This window comes from Poecilia reticulata, linkage group LG11 (genome assembly GCF_000633615.1).
Source record: "Poecilia reticulata strain Guanapo linkage group LG11, Guppy_female_1.0+MT, whole genome shotgun sequence".
Taxonomy (NCBI): domain Eukaryota; kingdom Metazoa; phylum Chordata; class Actinopteri; order Cyprinodontiformes; family Poeciliidae; genus Poecilia; species Poecilia reticulata.
In genome coordinates this window covers 21,433,494-21,459,688 of record NC_024341.1, presented here as the reverse complement: position 1 = coordinate 21,459,688, position 26,195 = coordinate 21,433,494, and the positions used below count along the sequence as shown (strand labels likewise).

The 26,195-nt window shown below is 40.6% G+C and overlaps 3 protein-coding genes across 6 annotated transcripts; 1 reads left to right on the top strand and 2 right to left on the bottom strand.

The window, feature by feature from the left end:
- Window positions 1-1,877: 1,877 nt before the first annotated feature.
- On the bottom strand, window positions 1,878-4,074 carry s100a11 (S100 calcium binding protein A11). The gene is made up of 3 exons (XM_008422506.2): window positions 3,339-4,074; window positions 3,113-3,252; window positions 1,878-2,176 (listed from the first exon to the last, which is right to left on the bottom strand). The coding sequence occupies exons 2-3, from the start codon at window positions 3,239-3,241 to the stop codon at window positions 2,045-2,047; spliced, it is 261 nt and encodes an 86-aa protein (XP_008420728.1). The 5' UTR covers window positions 3,242-3,252; window positions 3,339-4,074; the 3' UTR covers window positions 1,878-2,044.
- A 1,027-nt stretch (window positions 4,075-5,101) lies between these two features.
- On the bottom strand, window positions 5,102-20,588 carry pbxip1a (pre-B-cell leukemia homeobox interacting protein 1a). Of its 4 annotated transcripts, none has more exons than XM_008422505.2 (10): window positions 20,294-20,588; window positions 19,392-19,519; window positions 14,839-14,923; window positions 14,692-14,759; window positions 13,481-14,070; window positions 11,735-11,970; window positions 10,072-10,127; window positions 9,464-9,538; window positions 9,127-9,307; window positions 5,102-7,609 (listed from the first exon to the last, which is right to left on the bottom strand). In XM_008422505.2, the coding sequence occupies exons 2-10, from the start codon at window positions 19,461-19,463 to the stop codon at window positions 6,678-6,680; spliced, it is 2,295 nt and encodes a 764-aa protein (XP_008420727.1). In that variant the 5' UTR covers window positions 19,464-19,519; window positions 20,294-20,588; the 3' UTR covers window positions 5,102-6,677. The 4 variants fall into 4 exon arrangements, with proteins under 4 accessions (XP_008420727.1, XP_008420723.1, XP_008420725.1 ...); XM_008422501.2 differs by having other exon boundaries at window positions 11,735-11,968; window positions 13,470-14,070; window positions 20,294-20,583; XM_008422503.2 differs by lacking the exon at window positions 20,294-20,588 and adding an exon at window positions 20,055-20,248 and having other exon boundaries at window positions 11,735-11,968; window positions 13,470-14,070.
- A 2,037-nt stretch (window positions 20,589-22,625) lies between these two features.
- Window positions 22,626-25,382, top strand: cks1b (CDC28 protein kinase regulatory subunit 1B). Its single transcript, XM_008422500.2, has 4 exons — window positions 22,626-22,774; window positions 22,967-23,034; window positions 23,199-23,326; window positions 24,759-25,382. The coding sequence occupies exons 2-4, from the start codon at window positions 22,976-22,978 to the stop codon at window positions 24,806-24,808; spliced, it is 237 nt and encodes a 78-aa protein (XP_008420722.1). The 5' UTR covers window positions 22,626-22,774; window positions 22,967-22,975; the 3' UTR covers window positions 24,809-25,382.
- Window positions 25,383-26,195: the final 813 nt, after the last annotated feature.

The following is a 26,195-nucleotide window of genomic DNA, read 5'->3' as shown; positions in this document are numbered from 1 at the left end:
CTTGTCCCACAGTGGGTAAATGGAGATGTACCAGCAGCAAGTTATTTTTTTAGCAGGAACAATGAAGCTCGTCAGAGTTGATGAAAAGATAGAGCTAAATACAGGCGTGACTCTGGAACAAGAAACACACAGTCAGATATAAGCATCAGAGCATATTCATGTGTTAGAATGGCCTAGTAAAAGTCCAGACCTAAATTTGAGAATCTATAGGTCTCGCTGATGTAGTTGGAGCAAAACAAGGAAGTACTGGTTCAGCGAATACAGCTGCAATATAATACTTTTATTAATAAAAACCTCAAGAACCATGCATGCTCTGACTTTCTCTACAGAATAACCTGCCGCTTTGTGTTGGTCCATCATAAAAAACCCCACCTTAAACCATAAACACCTTAAAGTTTATGGTTGTAAAGTGAAAAACTGTGGAAAAGTTCAAGGGTCACGAACACGTTGAAAGAACCACTGGGTTTCAAACAGGTGCTTTGAAAATACTGCGGTCAACTTTTAGTCAGCTTAGATTTCAGATACAAGCTGGACGGAACAAACTGGGATACATTTCGTGTGGCCCTGTTGCCAGATTCTTTTACAACCATGTAAAAAGATTTACATCTGCAGATTTGATCACAGTAAGTGAGGCGTGGCTAACCAGATGCTTATCTGCAGAAGCGCCCGCTCTGCAAAACCACAAAAACTCACCGAGTGATTTGGTCTAGTTTCTGGTGAAGATCTCGCTTTAAGTACGACAAAACCAACTTACAAGTAACTTTTCCAAGTAAATAATTCCTTAATATTGGTGGAAAAGGTGCTAGTTAAGTGAAATATAATCAGCCAAGACACAAGACATTTTAACTAATATGGAAAAAAAACCGTCTTATTTTACCTTTTAGTCAGTATTAAGGACTTATTTGCTTAAAACAAGCTCCTATTTCTTGCTAAAAATTTACCTGCAAGTTAGTTTTGGCTTATTTCATGAATACCAAGAGATCCACGTTGGAAACTAGACCATAGCTACTTGTTAACATGTTGTGATTTAGCAGAAAGCCTGCAAACGGACAGTCAGACAGTCAGACGTTCCCATTTCAACCGTTTCTGTGACTCATCCGACCATCGTCCGTCCCTCCCACGCTCACATCTTGACACGATGATGGGGTGGGAGTGGGGGTGGGGGCTGTAATTTGGATACAAAGGTCACATTTACCTATCGCGCTGGAAAAAAAAAAAAAAAAAAAAGGCGCACTCTCACAGTCAGGCCAGTAGCAAATTAAAACAGGCCCATAGGCGATAAAACGGCGGGGGAGCATTCCTGCACACATAACTCTGTCTAGACATTAGAGTTGATGCCGAAATGACCCGTTTAAGGAAAACGCAATAGGATGCGTTTGGGTCGCTGTCGCCATCTTCACCGCTGCACTGCAAAAAGCACAAAATATCACCAAGTATTTCTAGGGCAAATATCTTAGTACAGTTGAATCTTTTTTTTTTTTTTTTTTTAGGAGGATATAGGAGATTGTTTTAAGTCAATAATTCACTTATAAAATTGGAAAAAGTCTTGCTACAAAATAAACAATCTGCCAGTGAAACTAGCACTTTTTGGTCAATATTGAAAACAAGCTCCCGTGTCTTAATGAAAACGTACTTGTCCGTCGTTTTGTCTCAATTCAAGTGAACTGAGATATTTGCGCTAGAAACCAGACATAAACACTTGCTGTGTTTTTGCAGTGTGGGTCATAATGCTATGCAACAGCCGGCAGCTTTATGGGGCACTAAAAGTGCAGGACGGCTGCAGATCACAAGCTCTTAAATCACTACGGCTCCGATGCAGGCTTGCTGGAAATCATATAACGCGGTGAATGAATGACAGCAGAGTCGAAGCAGGTGGCTCAGGGTTTAAAACAACAGAGGCTTTAATTCAAAGTTCCTCCCATCAAACAAATGGTTAACTACGCCAGTTACACATGCGTCTCTGGCACAGAGAGATAAAAGAAATCAGATGGCCTCTCGCTCCGTTTTACAGCAGGAGTTAAGCGAGCCGACTGGGTCGGGTCGACTAGCTGAAGCCTCCCTGTTTGCCCGCCAGTTTTCCAATCAGCTGCCAGAACTCGGAGAAGGTCAGCTCCCCGTCGTCGTTTTCGTCCAAGGAGCTCATGAGCTGGTCGATGGAGGCGGGGTCGCTGGCGTTCTGCGGGCGATCAGAGACGAGACGCAGATCAATACGGAGCAGAAACTGAATTGCTTTACGATACTCGGTTACACTTTAATGGGTGTCGAGAAGTTGTTCGTCTGCTTCAGTGCATTGTAAACTTTCTTTTTTTTTTAAATAAGTTTGAAATGCACCATCTTTAAAAAAAAATTGAGGTTCTTAAAGATGGAAAACATCGTCCTAGTTGTAAAGTCTGGCTCAGAGAACAGACTTTAAAAATAACTGTTAGTTTATAGCCAAGTCAAGTCGAGTGTAACTTTATTGTCAAAGATCCATGTAACGGGGTTAACACAGAAGTTTGAAATTGCGTTTCACCAGTCTCCAATGTGCAATTAAATTAAACATATAAATAAGACATTGACAGTAACCCCCCCCCAAATGAGAACCAAAACATTTTAAAGATCTGCTGTTATATCACTCATGGTCTTCTGGTTCTGGTTCTGCTCCTGCTCTGCAGAACCAGAACCAAACATGGAGACGCAGCATTCAGCTTCTAAGCACCACAAATCTGGAACAAATTTCCAGAAAACTGCAAAACAGCTGAAACACAGAATAAAAAGACGCATGCTTGATAATAGCTGGGACATTGATCAATATATTTTATATGTATTGATCATCTTTATTGATGGCATTCGTCGTGATCATTTGAAATGTAAAGCACTTTGAATTCGCTTGTTGCTGAAACGTGCGATACATGCTAATAACATTTTTGCTTGGAACTTCAGAAACATGTCAGTAGTTCATAGAAAAAAAGAATATTCATTTTAGTCAAACCTATGAAAAGTAAAATCAGAGAAACTAATAATTTTAAGTCTCTCTCTTTTTCCCCAGAGCTGTATTCAGAGCTTTCAAAGGTGGATGATAAACAAACATCAGCAGAGAGAGACAATAAAAGCAACTAAAGAGACAACAAACCTTGACGAAGTTGGGAAGCTGAGAGGTCACCAGTTTGTGAAACTCGTCTTTGCTCAGCGTGGAGGAGGATCCCTCATTCCCAGCGTACACCTTAAACTGGGAGACGATGGTGGTGATGGCGGCTTCCATGGTGGCTTATGCTGCGAATAAAACCAGTAAAAACTAAGAATGCATTTATTTTTTATTTATTTATTTTAAAAACCGGAATCAGCAGCTGATGCCTTACCTTGGCGAGTTTAGGCTGAGCAGCAGCAGACGGCGCGAAGCTCCTTTCCTCTTCATCTCTGTCCATCTCCTCTCTAAATATACGCGCTTCATCTTCATCACCGGCGCACACATCAGCGGAAAACCCCTCATCGTCACTCCCCTCCTGCCCTCATCTCTGTCGGATTTCCATGGCATCAAGCAAAAAAAGAGAGAAAGAAATGGGGGGGAAAAAAAAGGAAACAACAAACTGCCACGCTGACCTACAAAAAAGGTCACAGCGGATCCTGACGACTGGACAAAACGCCGCCCGGGTCCGTCTGCAGAGGCGGCATCAGGCGAGTCCAATCAACTGACTGAATCGTGCATTATAAGCAATAATTAGTTTACACAAAACATGACTCAAATAATGGTACCGAGGTCCAACACACCCTCTGTTGTCTCAAACCGAACACACTCAAAGCAAAGACATTACGCTTCTTTACGTGTTTGCAAAACCTAGCGACGTAGCTAGCCGTTTTTCTTCTTCTTCATGTGTTAGTTGTTGGGATTTAATTTATGTTTTTTAAATCAAAGCAAACTTCAATCCAGGGAGGGAGGGAGCGGCGAATCTGCGCCGAAGCGCCTCTAACCTGCCTGGTTGTGTTATTCAAAGAATGGCAGACTCTGTCTGCGCTGCCGTAATGAACGACTGGTTCTCGTTCATCAGCATGTCAGCTGGGTGACATCAGCGGAAGCCAACATGGAGAGAGAGAGAGAGAGAGGCCTCTAACCTGCCTGGTTGTGTTATTCAAAGAATGGCAGACTCTGTCTGCGCTGCCGTAATGAACGACTGGTTCTCGTTCATCAGCATGTCAGCTGGGTGACATCAGCGGAAGCCAACATGGAGAGAGAGAGAGAGAGAGAGCGAGCCTGCCTTCAGTTGAGGCACAGACCCGAAGTCTGCGTGTAAACGCTTCAGCTGGGCATCGCAGCTGAGATAATGGATGCCAGTCATGCCATCAGCTCCCGACTCAAGAGAGGCGGCGTGCGTCACACTGGGCTGGCTGGGCGGCTCCAGGGCTCTCATTGATTGTAGCCAGCTACTGTATAAACCTGTGCAGAAGTTTATATGCTCTGATCATGCAGAATAAAAGTAGTTCGGTTTCTTTCCAGCTTGGAACAGAAAAAAAAAAATGATTTAAGTGCTCCTCTTTGGGACTGCTACTGTCCTGCATCTCTGCTCCGACACACCTGAATGGAGAGCCTGAATGACCTCTTTGGCATGTCAGTAAGTTCTGCAGAAGCTGAGTAACTGACCTGTAATCTGACGCAGGTGTGTTGGAGCAGGGATGCATCCAAACGCTGCAGGACGGTGGCTCTTGAAAACCCCTGATCTTGTTCTTTCCACTTGATGGAAAGCTATTTAGGCTGGCAGTAAATCTTGTGATTGCCTGGAGCCGAAGGTTAGGACAATGATTTATTTAACACTCATCGGATCGGACAATCCTCAGAACAATGGGAATGTCTCAGGAAGAGTCCAGGTTATGGGAAAAGATTTTCAGATCCATTTCTAATTTTTTTGAAGAAAACATTTTTAGGATGTCTTAAACCTTCGTCGAAGACCAAACCGTCTCCAGTAGGAAACTTGTTAGGATGTTCAGGAAGAAACAAGGAGCTACCAATGGGCTGAGTGGACAACAAAAATAATCACTCTACCCTGGAGTCAACCCTCGTCAAACGGACCAAAATAAGCCCACAAAACTTCTGAAAACAAAAAGAAACTTCAACCAACATGGTGAAAAATGTATTGAACTCAACATTTTATTTCATAAAAACAGGAGACAACTGATGATGATAGAAATTATATTTGCCCAGGGGTCAAATGAAGTCACATCCGTTGAGCCCCATCGTCGCCCCGCGGACGCAGAAATACTTTCAAATATCGATTAAACTCTCGCTTCGATCTGTGCTTCGAGGACTCCTCCAAACACCTTTGGTCAAGCAGGTCTTCAGAAATAAACCACCTCCCAAGTAAACTCCCCAAACATTCACTCTGTGCCTTGCGAGCAGCAGGGCGAATTAAGAGTCGCCGAAACTCCTTCCTCTTCTAGCAGAAGCCAGTGAAATCGGAGAAACTCTGGTCCAATCTGAGTTCTTCATATTGTGGTAAAGGCACGTTAAGCAGCAGCTGGTACGCAACGTACACGAAGGTCGCTTCAACATTCGGCGTGAACGGCCCGGGTCCGAGTCCGTCGCTCCTCGGATTCATACAGACGACGGGGGGAGGAGACGGGAGCAGTAGTGACAGAATAAATAATCACGCCAGAGCTTCTCCTGAACAATCCCGACCCGACGGCTCCAACTTCAACATCAGCGCCGGCGAAAGGAAAAGGAACAAACTGTGAACGTTTCAGGCTGTGAACTTTGTGCGGTTTTTTTTTTTCCTTCCACCTTCACCTGATGTGCGAAAATCAAATGCTTTCATGTCTTTTATAATCTAAACTCTGGCAAAAAACATACCAAATCACCTGCATGCAAGTCAAGTCAAACGTCTGAACAAAACGAGAGGAGGGAAAATTACAGGTTTGGCTGCAGAACTAATTCTGCTGCATCAGCAGATGAGCTGAAGGAAGTTCGCCATGTTCTAACCCCAGACTGGTCTGAGTGTCTTTATGCGGTACAGAAAGCAGTGGAGGGAAATGTGTCCGACATGCTTGAGAAAAAGTGCTAAAGTGGTTAAGAAGTCTCGACTCTTTTGCTATTGCTTTTTTTTTTTTCTCCAGGAGCAGAAATCGAGTCAACAGATCAGAGGTGAGTCAGATTCAACAACAACAACAAAAAAATGCTGGAGGCTCATAACAAATCTCTCGCTCTCTCTTTCTGTGTTTGCTTGGTGAAAAAAAAAAAAAAAAAAAAAGGATGTCGGCAAAGAAACCGGTCGGACCTGATCTGATAACGATCGCCCAACGCAGCAGGATCTCCTCTTCAGACGGGAGAACCAACTGGAAGAATGATTTACTGGGTAATACTGATCGACTTCATGTCGCTTCCTGTCTGGTCTGGGTTTAAATTCACATCACTGCAACATGCACCGATTAAAGCAAAAAAAAAAAACAAACAAACAAACAAAAAAAAACGTCACACAGTTTACGGTTACTCTGAATCAGGAGCCATGACCGGGACAGAGGTAGGTAACAACTAAGCCCAAAATGACAAACACAGTCTAGCTTATAATTAGAGACTTTTCAGGGACACAATTAGGAGTCCGTACCAAAAGCTACGACAACTACAGCTCAGAAGAGGAGGAGCAGGAAGGGAAATGTCCTACAAAACCACCACGAGAACAGTTCTTCTTGGGTTTTAATGCTTTTGAATCCTTCTAAGCCATGGCGGCAAACTTCCACAGCGCCTCCCGCTCAAACTCCTCCATCTCCTCCTCGAGGGAGTCGCTGCCCTCCATGATGTCCACCATGTCTTCCAGGACGTCCGCCACGTCCTCGGCGAAGTCCCCGAAGCGCACGCGGTCGTGGATGAAGACGCCGTCCTCGAAGAAGTCGGCGGTGACCTTGCGGAGCTCGTCCTTGCTCTCGCTGGGGGAGCCCTCCAGCTTGCTCAGGTAGCCCTCCAGCAGCTCCTCGAACTCGGCCAGCTCCACCGGGTACAGGCCCTCCTTGGAGGCGCAGTCCTCCAGCGAGGAGCAGCCCAGCTGGGGGCGGACATTGCGGTGCAGCTTGAGCTCCTGGTCCCTCCAGAAGTCGTTGTGGTGGTGCTGATGGTGATGATGCGGCTGCCGGGGCTGATGGGAGTTTTCCCCCCGCCGGCTGTGCCACGGCTTCTCCTTCCTCCTCTCCTCCCGGTCCATCCTGCGCTCGCTCTTCCTCCTCTGCCACTCGTCCTGGTGTTTCCTCCAGGACTCTTTGTGAGAGTTTTCCTTTTCCTTCTTCTCTTCCTTGCTGTGCTTCCACTCCTTGTCCTTCCTCTCCTCTTTCTTCCAGTGGTCCCGCTCCTGTTTTTTCTCTTTCTTCCCTTTCCATTTTGGCCCGTGCGGCTTCGTCTTCTCCCAACTCTCCACATGTTTGGAAAGCTGCTCCTGGATCCCGTCTAGGTTTTCCCAAACTTGCTTCCCATCCCCTGCGTCCTTTTTCATCCCCCCCAGGCGTTTCTTGATGTCATCCAACAGATCCTTCTGACAGTGGAGCTCTTCCTCCAGCTGTTCGTCCTGCTCCCTCTCTGGTCCGGTTGAAGTCTGGGAGCTCGGAGCGTCTTCGGCATCAGACTCGGAAGATGAAGCGGGAGCAGACGACGCCTTTCCTGCATCATATGAAGAGAAATGAGGATATTAAAGATTCAGAGACGGTGCGAGTGCTGAGCTATTGAAACTGTGAACAAAGGTTTAAAGTGGACTGAAAGTGTAAAATTCACTTTTTGCACTTTCATTTGAGTCTTAACTTCTTGTAAAAATAATCTTTTTTTGGTGCCTGATAAATTAACCATTTAAAAAACCCTCATGAATGTTGAGTCACACTGTACCGTTACCTAGCAACCCCAGCTCGTTACCTAGCAACCCAAGTGGAGCTCCACCACATTGGGTCAGCTGGTTTTACTGCTGTATTCCCTGTGCAATGGCTGCTGGAAGAGACATAAGTGTTTTGCTGTTTATTTACCATTCAGAAACCACTTGTTGCATTCTTGTTGGTTGTGCAGGAGCCCCTACTTCTGCTTTTCCAAGATGTACGGTTGTATAAATGCGGCTCTGTTTGCAGCCATTTTCACGTGGGAGTGTAAACGTCGAGTTGGGGAGGGGGGGTAGCCAGCAGTAGCTTATTTGCATTTAAATTGGCAAAACAGCTGAAAGGAGCTTAAAATAGTCAGAACTGACCTAAAATCTCATTTTCTAAGAATGATTTTGTACTTAGACAAATCCTAATCTGTTCGAGGAAGCACAACAGATCACCTTTAAAAGTAAAACAACACGTGAGCCACCATGAGACATGGAGATGGCAGCATTATGCTGTGGGATTACTTTTCCTGAGGGGTGAAATTATAAGAACCAAATCTCTGAAATCTCGAGGAGACAGGAAAGCTGAGGATGAGAAGGGATTTTATTTTTCAACTTCTCTCTGCAAAAACCCAAAGTCTTTTTTCTAGAGCACATATCTTGTCAATAATTCCTTAACATTGATGAAAAGTCCAATGTTAAGGAGATTATTTTACTTCCAACATGGGAAAAGTGTCTTCTTAGAACTGAAATAATCTTCCAGTGTCTTAACTACAGGAAAGGATGAATTAAATTGTACTATTTTTCTTTTCTTTTTTACTGATATTAAAGATTTATTTACTTAAAACAAGTTCTTGTAACAAAGTTATTTGTAGGTTAATTTTGTCTTAGTTGAAGTGTACGAAGATATTTGCACTTGCAACTGGATCAAAATTACTTGCTGATATTTTGGGTTTTTGCAGTTTTCACCCTAATTAACAGAACAATGAGTTTATCTGAGCAAAGTTAAACTTTGTAGCCAAATCTGTCCAAATATCAGGACAGTCATCACATTCTGAGAGATTAGGAAAACTTATTCAAGTACAGAAGGGAAGTCAGTCAAGTCTTCTTGATAAACTGCAAATAAAGACTGAATTTTATAATTACATTAAGGTTCTTCAATAAAGTATTAGCTTTTGCGTGAGCAACCACGTTATCGTAGTTCTTTTTTCCAACGTTTTTCCATTTAAAAAGGCTCATTCTTCCTTTCTTGCACCACAAAAGGCCAGCATTGTAACAGGAACGCATTTATTTTTCCACATAAACCAGATTTAAGACGTCGCAGTCGTACCTGCGGACTGGCTGAATTTGTTTACTCGGGCCCGCAGACTCTGCAGCTCTCTGCTCAGCTTCAGCAGGGTCGCCAGCTCCTCCCTCAGACTTAACATCTTCTCCTCCACACCAGCTCTGTCCAGTTCGTCGTCGCTCTCGGCCAACGCCTGCATCTCCAAATCAAGTTGTTCTGTCCTAATCTGAGAGGCAGAAGGCAAAAATAGAGGCGGGTCGCAAATGAAATCCTTCAAAGCTTCAGCAATGAATAAAAAGGTGAGATATCTGCGCTTTGAAGAGGCTTCGCCGAAAGAAAGGATGAAGGTGAAGAAGTGAAACCAACAGGATTGCATGCCGACCTGAATGCGAGTCTCCAGATGAGTGATTTGCTCTTTTATTTCATCCAGCATTCCTTTCATTTTCTGTGGACAGTCCTGAAGAGAAATTCAGGGGTGTGTGAATAGAATGCATGTTTTTAAAATAAGTTGTTCACTTTTTTTTAATTGAACAGCTTCAATGCTGACGGTTTGTTGAACAAAAATGGATCAGATGGATGCTGAACATTGAATTTTTTGGCCTACATTTTAGTAAAACAAGAATAAAAATATGCTTTTTATGCATTTTTTGGCCTACATTTTAGTAAAACATCTTTACATCTTTACACTTGAAATAAGACAAAACTAACTTACAAGTCACTTTCAAGCAATTAGTTTTTAGTCAATAACTCCTTAATATTGTTTTTAAAATAACATAACATAGAAAACATTCTTCTTGCAAGCTAAATAATCAGCCAGTTGAACTTTTGTGTCAATATTAAGGAATTATTTACTTAAATCAAAGTCCTGTATCTTGCTGAAAGTTACTTGTAAATTTGTTTCATCGAATTTCAAGATATTTGCACTAAAAACTGGACCAAAAATATTTGGCAGGATTTCATATTTTTGCAGTTTTAAAGGTAAAAGCTGACCTGCTTTTGGACTTTGACTTTGTCTCCGACAGTCAATTCAGGGCTGTCAATGTCCCCTGCAAGAAAAGAAGACACAAATTTTACATAAATCTGGCAAAGAGATGTTTTTTATAAACAAATATTTTCAAGCGCAGCCCACAGCCAGCTGTAAAGGAATCGTGTTTCTCACTCCATCGAACACAAACATTCCAGCACTTCTGCGCCAATATCGAGCCACGCCCTCACGATTCTCCCTAAACGGCAACAAACGGTGTCACGCCACACTTCAGAAAGAGTGTTATTTGCTTTTTTTTCCTGCTGTCGCTGCAGGAACCGTCAGAGCAGATAAACCCTCCGACAATCTGCAGGGCGCTGGCCGCTGAGGGCCGGAGCTTACGCTGCGCTCTTATCTTTGATGCTCGACCTAGCATTATCCAGGTCAGAGAGGAAGCCTGTTGACGTAGCGCAGCTTAGTCGGCAGGATTCAAATAAACGGACACCCGAGTGTTGCTGACGACGGCAAAGAAACGTGTTTACGCGTCGTTCTCTAAACAGAATAGATCGTTCTGTATGACCGCAGGGTTCGTACAAACTCAGACTATTCCAGTTTCCAGTACCTCAACACTGGAGATAAAAACAATACAGAACTAAAAAATAAATAAATAAAAATGTAGTGTCAATTATTAATGTCTTGTGATAGTATTTTGTGTTTCACAGCAGGGACAAGGTTACCTAAAATAAATCTAAATTCCCTCACACACATACACATCCTACACACCTGACTGGTCTGAGAACAAAACACTAGTTTGACATAAAGATCCTTGTTTACAAAATATAAAACAACATTTTATATAAATGACATTGATCAGTAACTTATGGAGCCATTAGGAATAATAAATATTAATTATACTGAAACAATCCAAACAAATCATGGGTAAATGATCCTCCTGCTCAAATTAAATGATAACAAAAGGTAAAAAGAAAGCTACAAAAAAAATCAGAGGAATATTCTCACTACGTTTTCTGGCATTTAGCAAATAGAAATAGTTTGGTTAATTCTAACAGACCTAAAAAGAACATTTTTTTATCTGATTTAACTTCAGACAGAAAAAATTATTTAGAAAACTGCAAATAACGCTTTCTAAATTTAGGCTTTTAATCAAATGTTACATTGCACTTTAATACAAAACTGTGCAGTTTGAATATTAAGCACTTTCAAGAACCTTATGCAGAAATCAAGCACTTTCCAAACCTTGAAATCATCTCACTGAAATCCAAGGATTTCAAGCACACAGAAACCCTGCAGCTGGTTAGAAATTGAACCTGTTCGTCGTGCAAAGTGCCATCAGATGGTATTTGCTGTGAGTTGGTTCCAGAGAGAAGGATGTGGTGCGGATTCAGAGGGCTTGGAAACATTAACGTTAAATGTAGAATTCAACTGTTGTGATCTTTGATTCCAACTCTCAGGTAGGAATCAATTAAAAACAAAGATAATTAGGAGGCAAAGATAAAGTCAACTTGCCATTCTTTGACTCAAAATGTTTCTTGTAGAGTCAGTTTTACTTCTACGTTTGTTTTTAATTCTTGGTTAGCTTTGCACGTCTGCAAACTGACAGTTTTTTGCTGCAAAAAGCTTGAAAAAGCAGAACCACCTGCGATTTAGCAGCGCAGAAGAGGAACTCACCTGACAGAAACAGGGAACCTAAGAAGAGCAGGACCAAAGCAGCCACAACGCATTTGTTCATGGAGAACCACGGCTTGTCCTCCTTTCTCTCCGCCATCTTGAACTCGACCTCCTCTTCGTCGTCCTCCTCGTCGGAGGTTCTTGGTCTTGGCGCTTCAAAGGAGGGAACATTCCTCCTCCTCAGTCCGTCATCAAAGCCGTTCACTTCACCCGTCTCCATGCTGCTGGACTGATCTGGGGGGAAAAAAAGAAAAAAGAAACACAGAAGATGAAAACAGAAGACGGCAACAGCAGAGTCTTTGTGCCAACGAGCCTGAAACCCAACCGCAAATACCCAGCTGTCCCGCCATACCACTTCGATGAATCATTTCTGCATCTTTGGGGCTAAACTGTCGAGTGTTGAAGCCGTTTCCAAAACGATAATCGTCCTCTGGCAGCCTGCCCATCGTACAGAAAATGGCAGGCAAAACAAAGGGAATTTTGCAAACACCATGTGAGGAACGCTGGTGACAAAAGCAGACTGCTGCTTGTGGAAATGGGTGACATTTTTCCCCCCTCTAAATTACAACAGCAGTAATTTCATGCTTGAGGGTTTATGCATTTTCTCAACGGGGTGTGGGACTCTCCGTCAGACCAGTAAATCATATTCCAGATGCTAACATGACACAGATAAGAAATGTGGTCACAAATCATCTCAGAGTTCGCCTCTTCTTCGTCTTCTTCTTCTTATTTGATTTAACTGCAAAGAATGAAGCTCTGCTGCATCATGAACAGACCTGAGACGCCTTCCTGATGCAGCAGAAGCTTCATAAATTAATTAATAATCTGTATTAATGTGAGATTATCAAAAACATTTTTACCTGTCACCAAAGGGGTAAATAAAAACAACCCAGTTAAGCAATAACTGTTTGCTTAAACATGATTTTATCAATCAAATCAAAGCGATTTTTATCAGCAATGTAGGATTGTCATGTTAGAAAATGTTGCTGGTTGAAGTTACAGCGATAAACGATGATATTGTTATTTTTAATATAATGGTAATAGGATAATAATGTAAGAACGCATTCTTAAAGATCTATAAACTTTGAATTCCAATAAATATTTAGTACAGGAACTGACATTTTAAATACTCAGAAAAAATAAACAAAACAACAGAAAAAAATGAATTATGAAGTCGCTGTGAACAAAATTGTCCTTCCAAAAAAAAGGTTTGGTTGAGACCAAAACACCAGACTGAAAACTGAAGACGGTTTTCGGAAGAAAGAGAGAAAAAACTGAAAAATTATAAATCAGGAAATGGAAATTATTGAGCTTGATTTAATTCATTGCTGCGATTAATTGTCACAGGCTTCTCTGTAAGCTGCCAACTTACATTATTCTGAAATGATGTTCAGTGTTATTTAATTTTAAGAAATACTTAAAGCAGCTATTTATTAATATTTTAATAGGTTTCATTGATAAAATCAGGCACAGCTGGGTTTTTGAGGATATTCATTATCTTGGTATGGCTCAAAATAAAAATTAGTTTTCATTTAAGAAAAGGCATTTCTTTAAAATAACAGATTTTAGCAATGATGATTTGTAACTTAATTATCTGTAGCAGATATCAAAATTATGAGTTTATTAGCTTTTAGCCTTCAGGTGTTTTACGTTTCTTGACTGTATTCATTTTCTCATGATTAAAAAAAAAAATATTAAGAATGCATTTAGGAGTAGTGATTGGAAACTAATATACCTTCCTCTTCTTCCTCATCCACGTTCTGTGACTCGGATGGCATTTCTTCCTCTCTCTCAGCTTCAGCCACGTCTTCCTCCGCCTTGGCAGAGCTGACCGTCTCCGGGTCAGGACTTCCTCCGGTCTTCGGTCGCTCTGGGACCGGACTGGGAGGCTCTGCAGCAAAGCTGACCTCAGCCTCGACGAGAGGCGGGGGCTCAGCGGCTGTAAGGGTCTCCGTGGGAACGGTGACCTCAGGCTCAGAGCTCCAGACGTCATTCCGGGCAACCGCACTCGCAGGTTCAGAATCAGCGGGCGTGTGGAGCGCAGCTTCGGCGGAGGCGTCCGTCATGTGAGGGGGAGGCACGGCGGGGTCCGCTAGCAGAATGTCAACAGCCGGGATGTCCAGCTGAGCGGCCAGATCGATGCTGCCGACCAAAGGCATGGCGCCTTGAGGCTCGTTGTCGCTGGGAGAGGTGGTCACGATGTCGTGGATGACCGGTGGCTGACTCTCCGTGTCGATGCACGAGGCGTCCAGAGGGTTGGACGGGGGAGGGCTCAGTCGGGACGGGCTGGAAGGGATCGGACCCTCGCCGGACTCTGGGGAAGTTTCCTGACACACCTGAATATGAGAGAAACTTATCATTCAGGGTTTCACTTTTTTAACTACTGAGCTCAACATATTTCATTGTTGCTGCAACTGATGATTATTTTAGTAGCCGATTAGTCCATTTGATTATTCTGGCGATTAATCAGATTAAAAAAAAAAAAAAAAAACGCACATTTTCCATCTACTTAAGTCTTATTTTCACACAATATCGACGTACATAAAATGTAGCAAATAAGTACATTTTTCAGTTGTGGTTTTGCAGTAACATTTATGATTAACAGGAGATTTTTTTTAGCAGAATTTTAACCAGGTGAAACTAAAAATGCCACTTGAGGAGTTCTGCTTACAAACAAAGAATGTTTTTCCACCTTAAGCGCAAAATATAAAATTATTTGTAAATTTTTTTGGCTTAATTAATGCTCCAAGTGTGTTGTTCTTTCAGCAAATAGCTTTTTTTAAAAGTTCGTATGGTCCTGATAATAATTAATCAATTACTAAATCAGTTGACGATTATTTCAGTAATCGATTAATTCAATCGTTTCAGCCCTATAGTTCAGTATTTCCTCGTGCTCTTTAAAGGTTTGCTTCCTAATAATTTATAAGGTCTGTAATTGCACGACTCTCTGTACCAACCTGATGGCCTTCTTCAGACAAGATAGTTTCTACTGGGAGCTCAGCTGATTTCTCCTCTGCTGCAGCTCCTGAAACAAAGTTCACAGCATGTCGGAACAGAAACAGCAGCTCGTTTGCACCCCGGGGTAGAGATAGACTGGTCAGTACCTGCCACCTCCTCAGAGAGACTGGGGGCATCGCCCAGACTCTCTGTGCCGTCGTCTGCAGGCCCAACATTCTCAATGGCAGCCTCCTGCGGGGAGAGAAGAGCCAACAGGATCCGGGTTAAAACAGGTGGCAATGACAGGAAAACATGCCTGTCAGCATAAACCACTAACAGACACATCCTTTATGGTGAAAACAACAAGTATATTTTAGAAAAAAAAGAAGAAGAAAAAACAAAGGAGATGTTCACACTGTAGCCTGAAGTGACCCAATTCCTATTTTTGTAAAATCTGATTTTTTTTTTTCTTGTGGTCGTTTACGCTTCCAAATATATGCGACTTTTATGCGATCACCAGCGTGACCTGAAAGTGCTAAGCACGCACAGCAGAGGGCGCAATACCGTCACACATAGAGTGACGGTACAGTGCCAACAGCCACGAAAAAGACGACGACGAAGAAGAAGTGCTGAGCGATTGCGGAAATAAACATGAATGCTAACGGTGGACTGTAGCTTACGACTTTAAAGTTGTCCAATCGGAGCCAATATATTAACAACTAAATCCTCATTGTGGTCCGTCATGGTTGTCGTTTTTCTTCTAGCTTGCACGTGTCAGGACGAAGACTAGTGACGTCAAGTATCAATGACGTTCAGTTCAGATCCGTTCAGATTCAGGTCACATTTGAAAAAAATCGGACACGTATCGGATATGCAATTGGCCTGGACCGCATTTGAATAAAAATAAAAATAATAATAATCTGACCTGTGTTGTTCAGGCTGTCATGAAAAGATCAGATCAGGTCGCATTGAGGCGAAACATCGGTATTCTGGCTGCAGTGTGAACAGCCTAATGGAGTTAACTTAAATAGATCCAGGTGCTCAGTGACCTGCGATTAAATTCTATTCTGATTTTTAGGGTCACGATTTGATTCAGAAGTCAATTTTCCTATTAAAACAATCTAGAGATTCTGTTTAAAACATATTACTGACAAGAGGAAAAAAACCAGCATAAATAAACAGAGCATTTAATTAAAACAATCCTACGAGGTTCCATACGGTATCCGATTCCATCAGTTTATATTTTAAAAAAGAGGTTTGTGCGTAAACATCCATAACTTAAATTACCAGTAGGTTATTTTAGTTGCCTGGCATTTTCTTAAATGAAAAAATATCAAGGAATTTGTTGCATTCTCAGAGAGACAAACGTATTTCAAAATTGATTTGGAAAGCATTACAGATACTCATGCATTAATTTTTTTTTCACAGCAGGGTCGCAGCTGACACAGTTCTAGTTAAAATCCCGGTGGAGTTTAACCGATTAAATGGTTTATGTTTGTGATGGTAGGAAGCAAAGGACTCCCGAACAACTAGTAGGTGTGTAGTTGGCGCCTAATGTTTGTAACGTCTCCATTGCAAACATTATGTGCCAACTAATGTTTGTAATGGACACATTACAAACATTTCTCCATTACATGTTTGGAGACATGTTTGGAAACAGCTAAACCTCTTTGCTGTGGTTTTCTTTATAAATAAATACAGTTTTTCCTGTAGGGACTTTGTTCCACATTGATAACAAAAACAAATTAAAAGGTTGAATTTGTCTAACTTTTTTTTTTTTTTCCAGCCTAAATCTTGATTATTCAACAAAGCGCCACAGTACGCAGGTTTTGCAGCAGAAGGCTCCAAAGTTAAACAGGATAAATTGCATTTTAAATTTTTCCCACTGGAGAAAAACCTAGAAAATTATAACAAATAAATAATACCTGCATAAAGACTAATATATTTCTTAAATTATTTTAAAAGAAAAAGCATAGACATTTCTGAAGTACATAAAATATCCTCAGAGATAAAAGTTAATATTTTGCTTTTTTACCATTTTTGAATTAGATTTATTTAATATTTGATCACATTCCAGACGATATCTAAAGCTTCTCTATTTTTATTTTTTCTTCTGCAGACTGCATCAGAATGCAGCCAGGCAACGACCCCAGCATTTGGCTCCTTAAAGGAACGAAACCTTTGAGCCGTCTTTACACCTGAGGCAGACAAAACCAACAATGCAGTTACATTCCTCCGCAGTAAAAAGATAGCGGAGGAAGGAGTGGCTTTCATTCATGCCGAGCCTTTTGTACGGCTGGTGACTCATTATTTGGTTTCCTGCAAACATCCGGCAGATTTTTAGGATTTTTAGGCTCGGGGTTACAAGTTTAGACAGGAAATGTTGCACTTAAACTTGCATTCACAAGCCAGGTTGATATCCACTGTAAGGGATGTCTTGATAAGCATCTCCCTAAGAACAAGAGTTTCATTTCCCACATAGTTGGCATGCAAATGTTTCCTACTGAAGTCAGGACACTTAAGACATATATTCATAGGTCAATTCTTCCTCATCAAGATTAATACGTCGGCTTCTTGTAATGTAATTCATCCAACTTCAGATATAAAAATGCTTCCTTAATTTCGATGTAATTTACTGTCTGGCCAGTGACTGGAGAATGAGATGAGGATGCCTGCAGCAAATGTCCAGTAGAGCTATTAAATATTAAAGCAAGCAGGATTAAAACTCGCCCTAAAATAAACTAAATTAAAATACTTTCTTACATTTTCAACGAAAATAAACTGGGGATGATTCTTTATTCTATTTTCTCTGGTTGAAGTATTGGAGGTCACAGCATTTTCTGTTACTGAAAACTCTCTGGATCATGCAAATTTAGCTTCATTTTTTCCCCCTGACCCGTAAACTCTATGGCAATAACAAATGAGAGGAATTTGCATCTTAAATGCTCTAGAGCAGCTGTGTTCAGTGTTCAGAAGTCTTGGGTTGTCGAAAAAGGAGCGACCTCTATTTATACTCTGATGAATTGACACCTGCCATCTCAAAACCACAGAAGAACCGGATTGTTTGTTTACATGGACTAATTGAGTATGGAGAAATGCAGGTAGGCAAAGACTGCATATGATTTTTTTTTTAATCTTATAATGCAGTAAATATTAAATTAGAGTTGGTTGTCATAGATTCAGTGAGAAAGCTAAAGCCAAAAAAGCTTAATATGAATTATTTTTTTTAGCCAAATAATTCTTTGTACCTGCTTTTAAAAAATGCATAGAAACAAACATCTTCCTTATTGTTTATATGTTCACTTATTTGTTGACTCAAGTGACTCAATAGGTTTTTAATCAGACATCATTAAGTTGTCTTTTATAAGCTACTTATCAGTAGTTGGTGTTCTTTATTTTATGCTTGTGTGTAAAACTACGATTGGATCTCTTAAAAAAAAGCAGTTGCTATGGAAATGCTTTGGTTACAACGAAAATACAGGTAAGTCAAGGTAAAAGACATTTCCCTCTCTAACATCGCCCCCTGCTGGTCGTTAGGGTTTTGTCATTTAAGTTTATTTTTTATGCATGTCTATTGCCATACTAACTTAATAATACATTTAATTAAAACAGCACCATCTTTCCATGGACAGAATTGAAAATTCAAAGCTTTCATCCATTTTGGTTGTGGCTTTAAAGTCAGATGAGTTGGAGCCAGTGGCTTTCTTTTATTTGTCTTTCAACAATGAAAGTCACCCTGACTAAGGAAGCAAATATGCGAGCACTGTGCTGGGCAAACAAATGAACCCATTTATGAGTGATGTTTACGTTTGAAACCCTCCAAAAAGAAAAAAAAAAAAGGTTAGGAGTTATGCTTACAACATGTAGAAGTTGAAATAATCACAGGTCTCATTAAAAAGCTCCTTTCTGAAAACAACAACCACCCGTATACCAACAAACGTTAGCCTCAAAAAGGTCCCGACATTTCTCCACGAAATGAAGTTTGGTGAATATTATGTATGTGTACACTTTCTGATGTTATTCAAAATCTTTGCCTTTTCCTTGTGACCCAACTTTTACAAGTGATCAATTTTGCTTTAATTTTTAATTTGAGAGAGTAGTCTCTTACACCAAATAAAAGCATACAACCAGTTTTCCTCACTGTCTGAAATTAAACAACTTTAAATTGTGTATTTTCAATGTCAGTGAGGACTACCGAATTATTTTTTATCCTCCAAATGCCAGAATAATGAGAGCAATAACTTTTTATTACTTCATACAAAGGTGAAAGTTTGCATACACCAAGACACCTTTAAATAATTTAAGAAAGCCACACCTGGGGGTGCTTTATAAAACTGGCAGGAGCAGCTCGGATAAAATTTCAAGGTACCTGAGCATAGTGGTATAGGCCAGGAACCAGGAAGACAAGGTCTGGATTGAAATGAAGAAATAAGCGAGAAAAGAAGCAGCATCTTGCTGAATCTCCGTGACTTTGGAGACTGTAAGGACGAGTGGAGTTTTTGAAAAATGAAAATATCGGTCAGCAACAAACCCGCACAATCACCTGTTGTCCTGCTCACAGGACAACAGGTGAGATGCGGGAAACCATGCATCTTACCAACATGCAACTCATTAATAATTCCTAAATTAGGTTTAGTTTTCTCTTCTTAGGAAGCTAAGCCAAAGGATTTGGACTTCCTGTCCAAACAGGAAGTCCAAACTGCCAAAGTTAGGTTCTTACCTCTGGAGAGAGGAGGGTCCAGCTGTTGGTGGAGGAGCCAGTGCTGCCTGTGCTGTTGCTGCTGTCAGACATCGCCCTCTGCAGGCTCAGGTTAGCACAGCACCACACAGATTCACCTTTATAATATCCTGCACATGACGAAAGCGACAACGTGTCCTCAGTGGACATGTCCAAATGGCACTAATCTTTTCAAGCAAATTATCCTAACTCAACAAATTGGCTGTGATATTATTTTATAACGGTACTGCATATATTGTGCATGATTTTTAAGTAGGGGGGAAAAAATACAACAAAAAAAGGCACATTCTCCCACAATGCATGCAGTGTTTGAAGGTGATTATGCAAACTGTTGTTTAAAAGGACACAATTGTGCAACCTAAGAAAGGTTTAAGCAACAAATACGGAGCTCAGGCGGGATAAAGAGCTGATTGTGCCTGATTCCAGTTATGTAATGGGATGGTGGCATCCATAATACACAGCTGCGCAGTAAAATTAAGAAGGGGAAAAAACAAGCAAAAACACCTGACTTAACATCCACAGACAAACAATTCATCCACATCCATTCAGCCAGACAGTGTGAGCGGCAGATAAATCACCAAAGATGGTGAAACCTCAGCTTGGAGCAGCTCATTGATCCAAAAACAGGAAAATAGAGACACATACTCACTAACCAGCAGGCTCAGGAGTGCAACGGCTCCGTTTAAATCACATTAGAGACACACTTTAGGGGCTGCGGTTGTTGTAGCAACCGATTTGAAGGTACACTCATGATGGTAAACAAAGGATGGTAGCCTGAACATTCCCACTCCCACTCTTCCGCGTTCCCACTCAGGCCCTGCAGCTAGCAGGAGCGTCGAGCACGCCAAACTACACCCGATAAAAGACGGTTTATTTACACAAACCTGTTTATACTCCAGTCGCTAGCGGATTTTTCTTCCAAAACCTCCTGCTTACTTCTAAAAATCAACGCTCTTCTCCTGTGAACTTGGGAACTCTGGGAATTCCAAGCTGCGTCACGTCAACCAAAGAAACCTCCCAGCCAATGGGATTTCAGGATCTGCCAGGGAGCGCCCGCCCCCGGATGACAGCTGAGCCACTCAGGCAGAAGCGTTGTGTCAGGAAAAGGGACGTGATTGACGCACGCAGGTGAAAAAAGCGGCAGGTGATGGACGGGGCTTCTTCTCCTGGGTTTATAATAATACAGATTCACGTGTGACCCCGACCCCCAAGGATGCATGCGTGCACACATATTTATACACAGCAGGGAGAGGCTGCACGGACCAGCGGCTCACTGACACGTCTGCACAGCTATATTTGACTGTGGGACTTACCAGAGTGGACACCCCCACCGATCCGGTTGCTGCAGAGTGGACACTGGTTTCATCATCTGATTCCTTATCCTCTATAATTAGTGTGTTTAGTGTTCAGACTGTGATAGGCACTTTTCTGCCTCCTACAACGCCGTAGATCTATATTAAAATATGGAATATGGTAAAACTACATAGAGATTAGGGAAGAAAATAAAACAAACTCTAGTCTTTCATATTTCATTTAGTCCAGTCAAAGATATTTCTGAGCACATTTAAAACAGCAGGTTTTGATTGAAGAGCTGCTAGAGAAGGAAAAGGCCGTCCTATGTTGGGGACATGAGAGACATGTGGGAGAATGAGATCTAGTCAGATAAAATCAAATTCTAGCTTTTTGTCTGATATGAAAAATGCTATATGTGATGAAAAACTAACACTGCAACTTGTCTTCGATTTGTCACCCCCACCATGACACATGGTGGTGGCTGAATCATTCAAATTCAATTCAAATTCAAAAATACTTTATTAATCCCAAAGGGAAGTAATAAATATTAAATGTTGTAGCTCATTAACTTAGATTCTTAGAGTTATTGAATATTGTGATGGCTGTTGGCAGGTCTTCTGCAGCAGCCTGTTCTTCACTGAATCTGAAGAAGCCTCTGACTGAAGATGCTCTGCCTTCCCAAGATAGTCTCGTAAAGAGGATGGTCAGGGTTGTCCATAATTTTCTTGATCCTTCCTATAAATGCTTTGCGAATGTTTCAAAGGGTTGGGAAAGCTGATGACGGAAAGATGGATCTTTCTGTACAACTGGATTAATCTGAATATGTATTTATGTTGCTGCACAGAATCCTGGCCTATAGGCTCTTTCTGCATAGAGGTTGATCTATCTTAATTGCTATCAGGTATGTGGCTGTATGTCCTGCCTCTTGTTACTTTAAGATAGGCCATTTTGTAAAGAAAAAAATACAAAATAGCAGATTTTACTTAAGGCATCACAATAAAGAAAGCTGAATGCTTTCTTTACAATTTACTTTTCAGATTATTTATTTAAAAAGATAGTCTTAAATGTTCTACTTTGTGCCGGCCTGTCCAAGCTTCCTCTCACTGTCCCAAAACAAAATGTAGGGTTACCACTGTAAGTGGTCAATAGGTGTGAAAGTTGGTCCTTGCCCCTGCAAATAGTAAACTGGTACAGGAATATTTATGATACAGCGTGTGCATGTTTATGCTTAAAACTACAGGTATCAGATTGAGATCTTATAGTCTCAAATGATCAGGATTTGTTTTCTGCACAGGAAGAAACCATTAAACAAAACACTCACTTTGGAAACCCCTTTATTTATTGTAATTCACAAGAGTCTTATTTTCTTACTAATAATTAAAAATAGTAGCATAACCCAGGTTTGACATTCCACCAACCAGTGTCAAAGATGGAACAATTAGATTTTTTAAGTAGTAGAGGAAAATATTAAATAAAGAAAAACATGTTTTGTTAGTATTTACAGAAAACTGTGATCTACGTATTGTAGAAAATGTCTCCTGCTGTGACGCTGATGGTAATCAGTATGAAAACAAAAATGAAAGCGTTTTAAATGTAAATTTTAAAACAAGACATTTGTACTTTTGCATAAAATAACTACTACACTAAATGCAAATAGAGCAGACTTTAAACTTCATTACGTGGTAAGCTTTAATTGTTAGTTGTCAAATAATTTGTGACTCAAGTAGTCAAATAAATGAAGAAACCTCCAAGATTTTTTTTTTATCTCCATTAAAGCCACCGAGCAAATTACGCTGGCCAATTGGAAAGTCAGATGGAAACTACGTCATTTCCTCTGACAGGGTGTATTAGCCAATGAAATCTAGTTTCACCCTCAGAGCAGCCAATGAAAGGTAAGCTTGATCTTCTGGTTGACCAATGAGGGGAAGCCAGGTCTTTTTGAACGGAGTAAAGCGGGCTTGAAAACAGTCGAGAGGGAAACAAAGAGAGAGCGAACATCCTGCTGTTATCGGATGTGAATAACTACATAACTTGATTATTTTCCGATCAGAGTAACTTTGCGCTTTCATACGGTAAGTTTAAAAGTTATCCCACTGTCGTTTACAACGGTTAAATAATGTCTTGTTGTTTACATGTCTCACCAGTTCATGCCTAACTTAAAGCCGTTAGCTTAGCTGCGCTCGCTTTACTAAAACTTGCTGCTAACACGCTACTTAGCCTAGTTTTACTTTGGACGCTAACTAACGGTTGAAACTTCTTTCCAGGCCTCCGCCATGTCTCACAAACAGATCTACTACTCTGACAAATATGACGATGACAAATACGAATACAGGTGGGCTTTATTCATAGTTTTTCTTTTTTTTTTTGTTTTACTTTCATGATTGACATTTGTTGGCCTCATGTTGCGTAACTGTTGTATGACATACCATTGTAGCTGGCAACCCAACACGAGCTGAACAGGCCTCCAGTTTATTCTGACGTTGTATAATTCTGCAGACATGTAATGCTGCCCAAAGAAATCGCAAAACGTGTACCCAAGACCCACTTGATGTCTGAGACCGAGTGGAGGAACCTGGGGGTCCAGCAGAGCCAGGGATGGGTGCATTACATGATCCATCAACCAGGTATGGGTGGTGTTGGCTGAAACATAAATGTACCTTTACACGGCTATATTACTGATTTTACCCTTGTTTATCCCAGTTTCTTTTTTTATACAAGTGACTGTTAATGACATGTGGAAGTTCTAGCCTTGATGGGGGGGGGGTGCATGTGTTTAGATCCACATTTTAAGATAACTACCAGGTTTTGAATATTAAAATGCAGTTATCCATACTGCTTGATTAACCTGTTGATTAAAAAAATAAATAAATAAAAAAGATGAAATGCACAAGTATGTCTCTCCTATGTTGCATGGCTTATTAAACAATTACTTGACTATAAAGCGGTTGCTCCATAAGTTTTTTTTTTTTTTTTTTGTATGTATATTTAATCTCTTAAATCAGGACTTAAGTTCTGAAATTAATAAAGATGAAACTTGAAGTCTATCATACAGTTTTAATAATGGGCCATAAATTCTTTGGTTTTGACTGATGTATGCAGTTTCTACTTTGAGAAACTGACACTTATGATTTGTAACTGAATAATGTGGTTGTTGTGGTGTGAAAAAAAAAAAAAAAACCTCCTGTAATGCAATTAAGTGATAGGTCTGTCAAGAAGGAATGTACCTTCAGACATTCAGTTTTCCCCCAATAGCTCACATGACTATTGTAAGCGTTTGGGAGGTAAAAATAGCAAGAGAAGCGGCGATGTATGAAATGTGCACAGCAACAAAACGAAGCTGGGTTTGAGTGGAAGTGTTGACAACTGAGTGCAACGTGTCAAGAGCCACAGAGATTTAAGCTTTTAATTATATTGGTTATGTATGCTTGTACTGGTAGTATTGATGTTGGATTATATACTTTTTTTGTAAATGCAGTTTACAAAAAATGCGCCTGCAAGTTTTCTTAAACTTTTTTTCAGTTCTCAGTGAAATGCAATCTTGTTTCCTAAATGAACATGTGTTCCTATTTGCTGGCTGGAAGATGAGCTTGTCAAGGCACTTGAATAGATTAAATTCTTAATTTATTTTTTCATCCAAAAGTTTTTTTTTAGTAGTAAAATATCACTTTAGTCATTAAAATGTATGCACAGTGAAAATTTAATTTTCTTTCAACAGCCTAAAACTGCCCCCCCCTCCCCATTCAGGTTTTTTTTTCCCTAAATCACCTCATTGCATCAAGGTCTAGAGATTTGCTACAAAATGTCTAATATTCTGAAACAAGATGCTCTGACCTGAAAGATGTAGAGCTCAATGTCTGATGGGACCCAGGCGTGTTTAGAGCCTGGAATCTGTTTGAAAATCGGATGATGTACCTGTGGAGGACTGGACTTGACCATGATATTATCAAATCTGCAAAGGATGTTGACCCCCGACGTGTCTAAAGTTTTGACCTCGGCTGTTTTAAACGTATTGTTGCATTTGACAAGTTTTGTTTTCTGCCTTTTTTCACCCTCCAGAACCTCACATCTTGCTGTTCCGGCGCCCTCTGCCTAACCCAAAACCTTAAATGTATTTTTCGGGTCCTGCAAAGCTCAGCCTTGACGTGCCTCCGATCAGAGTTCCCATCATGCTGTCAAACAACCGTTGGATCGGATCTCTGTGCTGACGATGCCGGACCTGGAGATGGACTATCATTTATGAACAATGGATGTGGAGTGAACGTGTTGGAGAGGAAAAAATAAAAAAGGACCGGCCTTTATGCAAGAAAAGGAATCTGCAACAACACGTCGTCTGACGCATTCAAACCCTTTTTGACTTTTTAAAACGGCTTCAGCCTCTGCTTGGATCTGCAGTTTAGTAGAGTGATTGCCATAGTGTGGTGAGCGAAGCACATGATCGTGACCCTAGATTAGTTTGACCCGAGCTGACCTGTTGCTGCTTGGTTGTATGAGACTGTAAATTAACATTTAACACATGAGAATCTGCAACATTTCTGTTTTGAACTAGATTTGATTTCTTTTTTTTTTTTTTCATTTTGCTTTCGAGAATTTCACTTCACTTGGTCTGAATGTACCAACGAGCTGCTCAGTATTTATGAATTGTGTTGCCCTTCGATAAATAAATGTAAACTTTAAATTTTACTGACGGGTTCATTTTATTTTTTTGTTTCCTGTTGAGCGTTTTGGATTTGTCTAAAGTTGCAACATGATTCGACATGATAAACTTTCCAGGAAACGGTGAAGCTGGTTGGTTAGAGCTGTCCACCTCTTTTTTTACTTAATTTACAAAACCATCATAAGATGTAAATGTTGATTTGAGGTAGGACTGCACAATATGTCAGCATAACATTCATATTTCAAAAGACTGGACTGCATTAATTGACTAATGTATTCCAAGAGTGTTATGAAGTTGGAAATGGCCCTGCTCAAAATGCTGACTGGAGCACAGATTAGTGAATAATTTTCTAATATGGTGCAGCCCTTTAGAGATTAAAGCATGATATAGTTTCTAATTTGTTCTTGGCTGTTTAAACTGATTATATATGTTACACTTTGAGAAAAGTTTATAGACCAATTCAAAACTATTGTCTAGACCTGTCTTCAGTAATCATGACTGATCAGTTTATGAGGCCATGACCTTAAAAAATCAAAGTCTTCTCTGCAGAATAACCAAATGTTGTCAGCTTAAACCGACTCTTTACAGCAGCAACCAGTTCGTATTTCTCTTCAAGACTCTGAACCTAATGACAAACTACTGGAATAAAATGTAACTTTGTGTGTTTTACATGTTGTTTTTCTAAGATGTATAGTTTTATTTCTCAATGCTTTCCAGATATTTTGTTTGTCTTGTTTATTTCACTTGGCACTGTGGCAAATTGTTCTATTTTCCTAGGTTGGATCAGTGTTTGTCACTGGCAGGATCTTGCTTTATATTCCTTCACTTTTGTGTTTGCT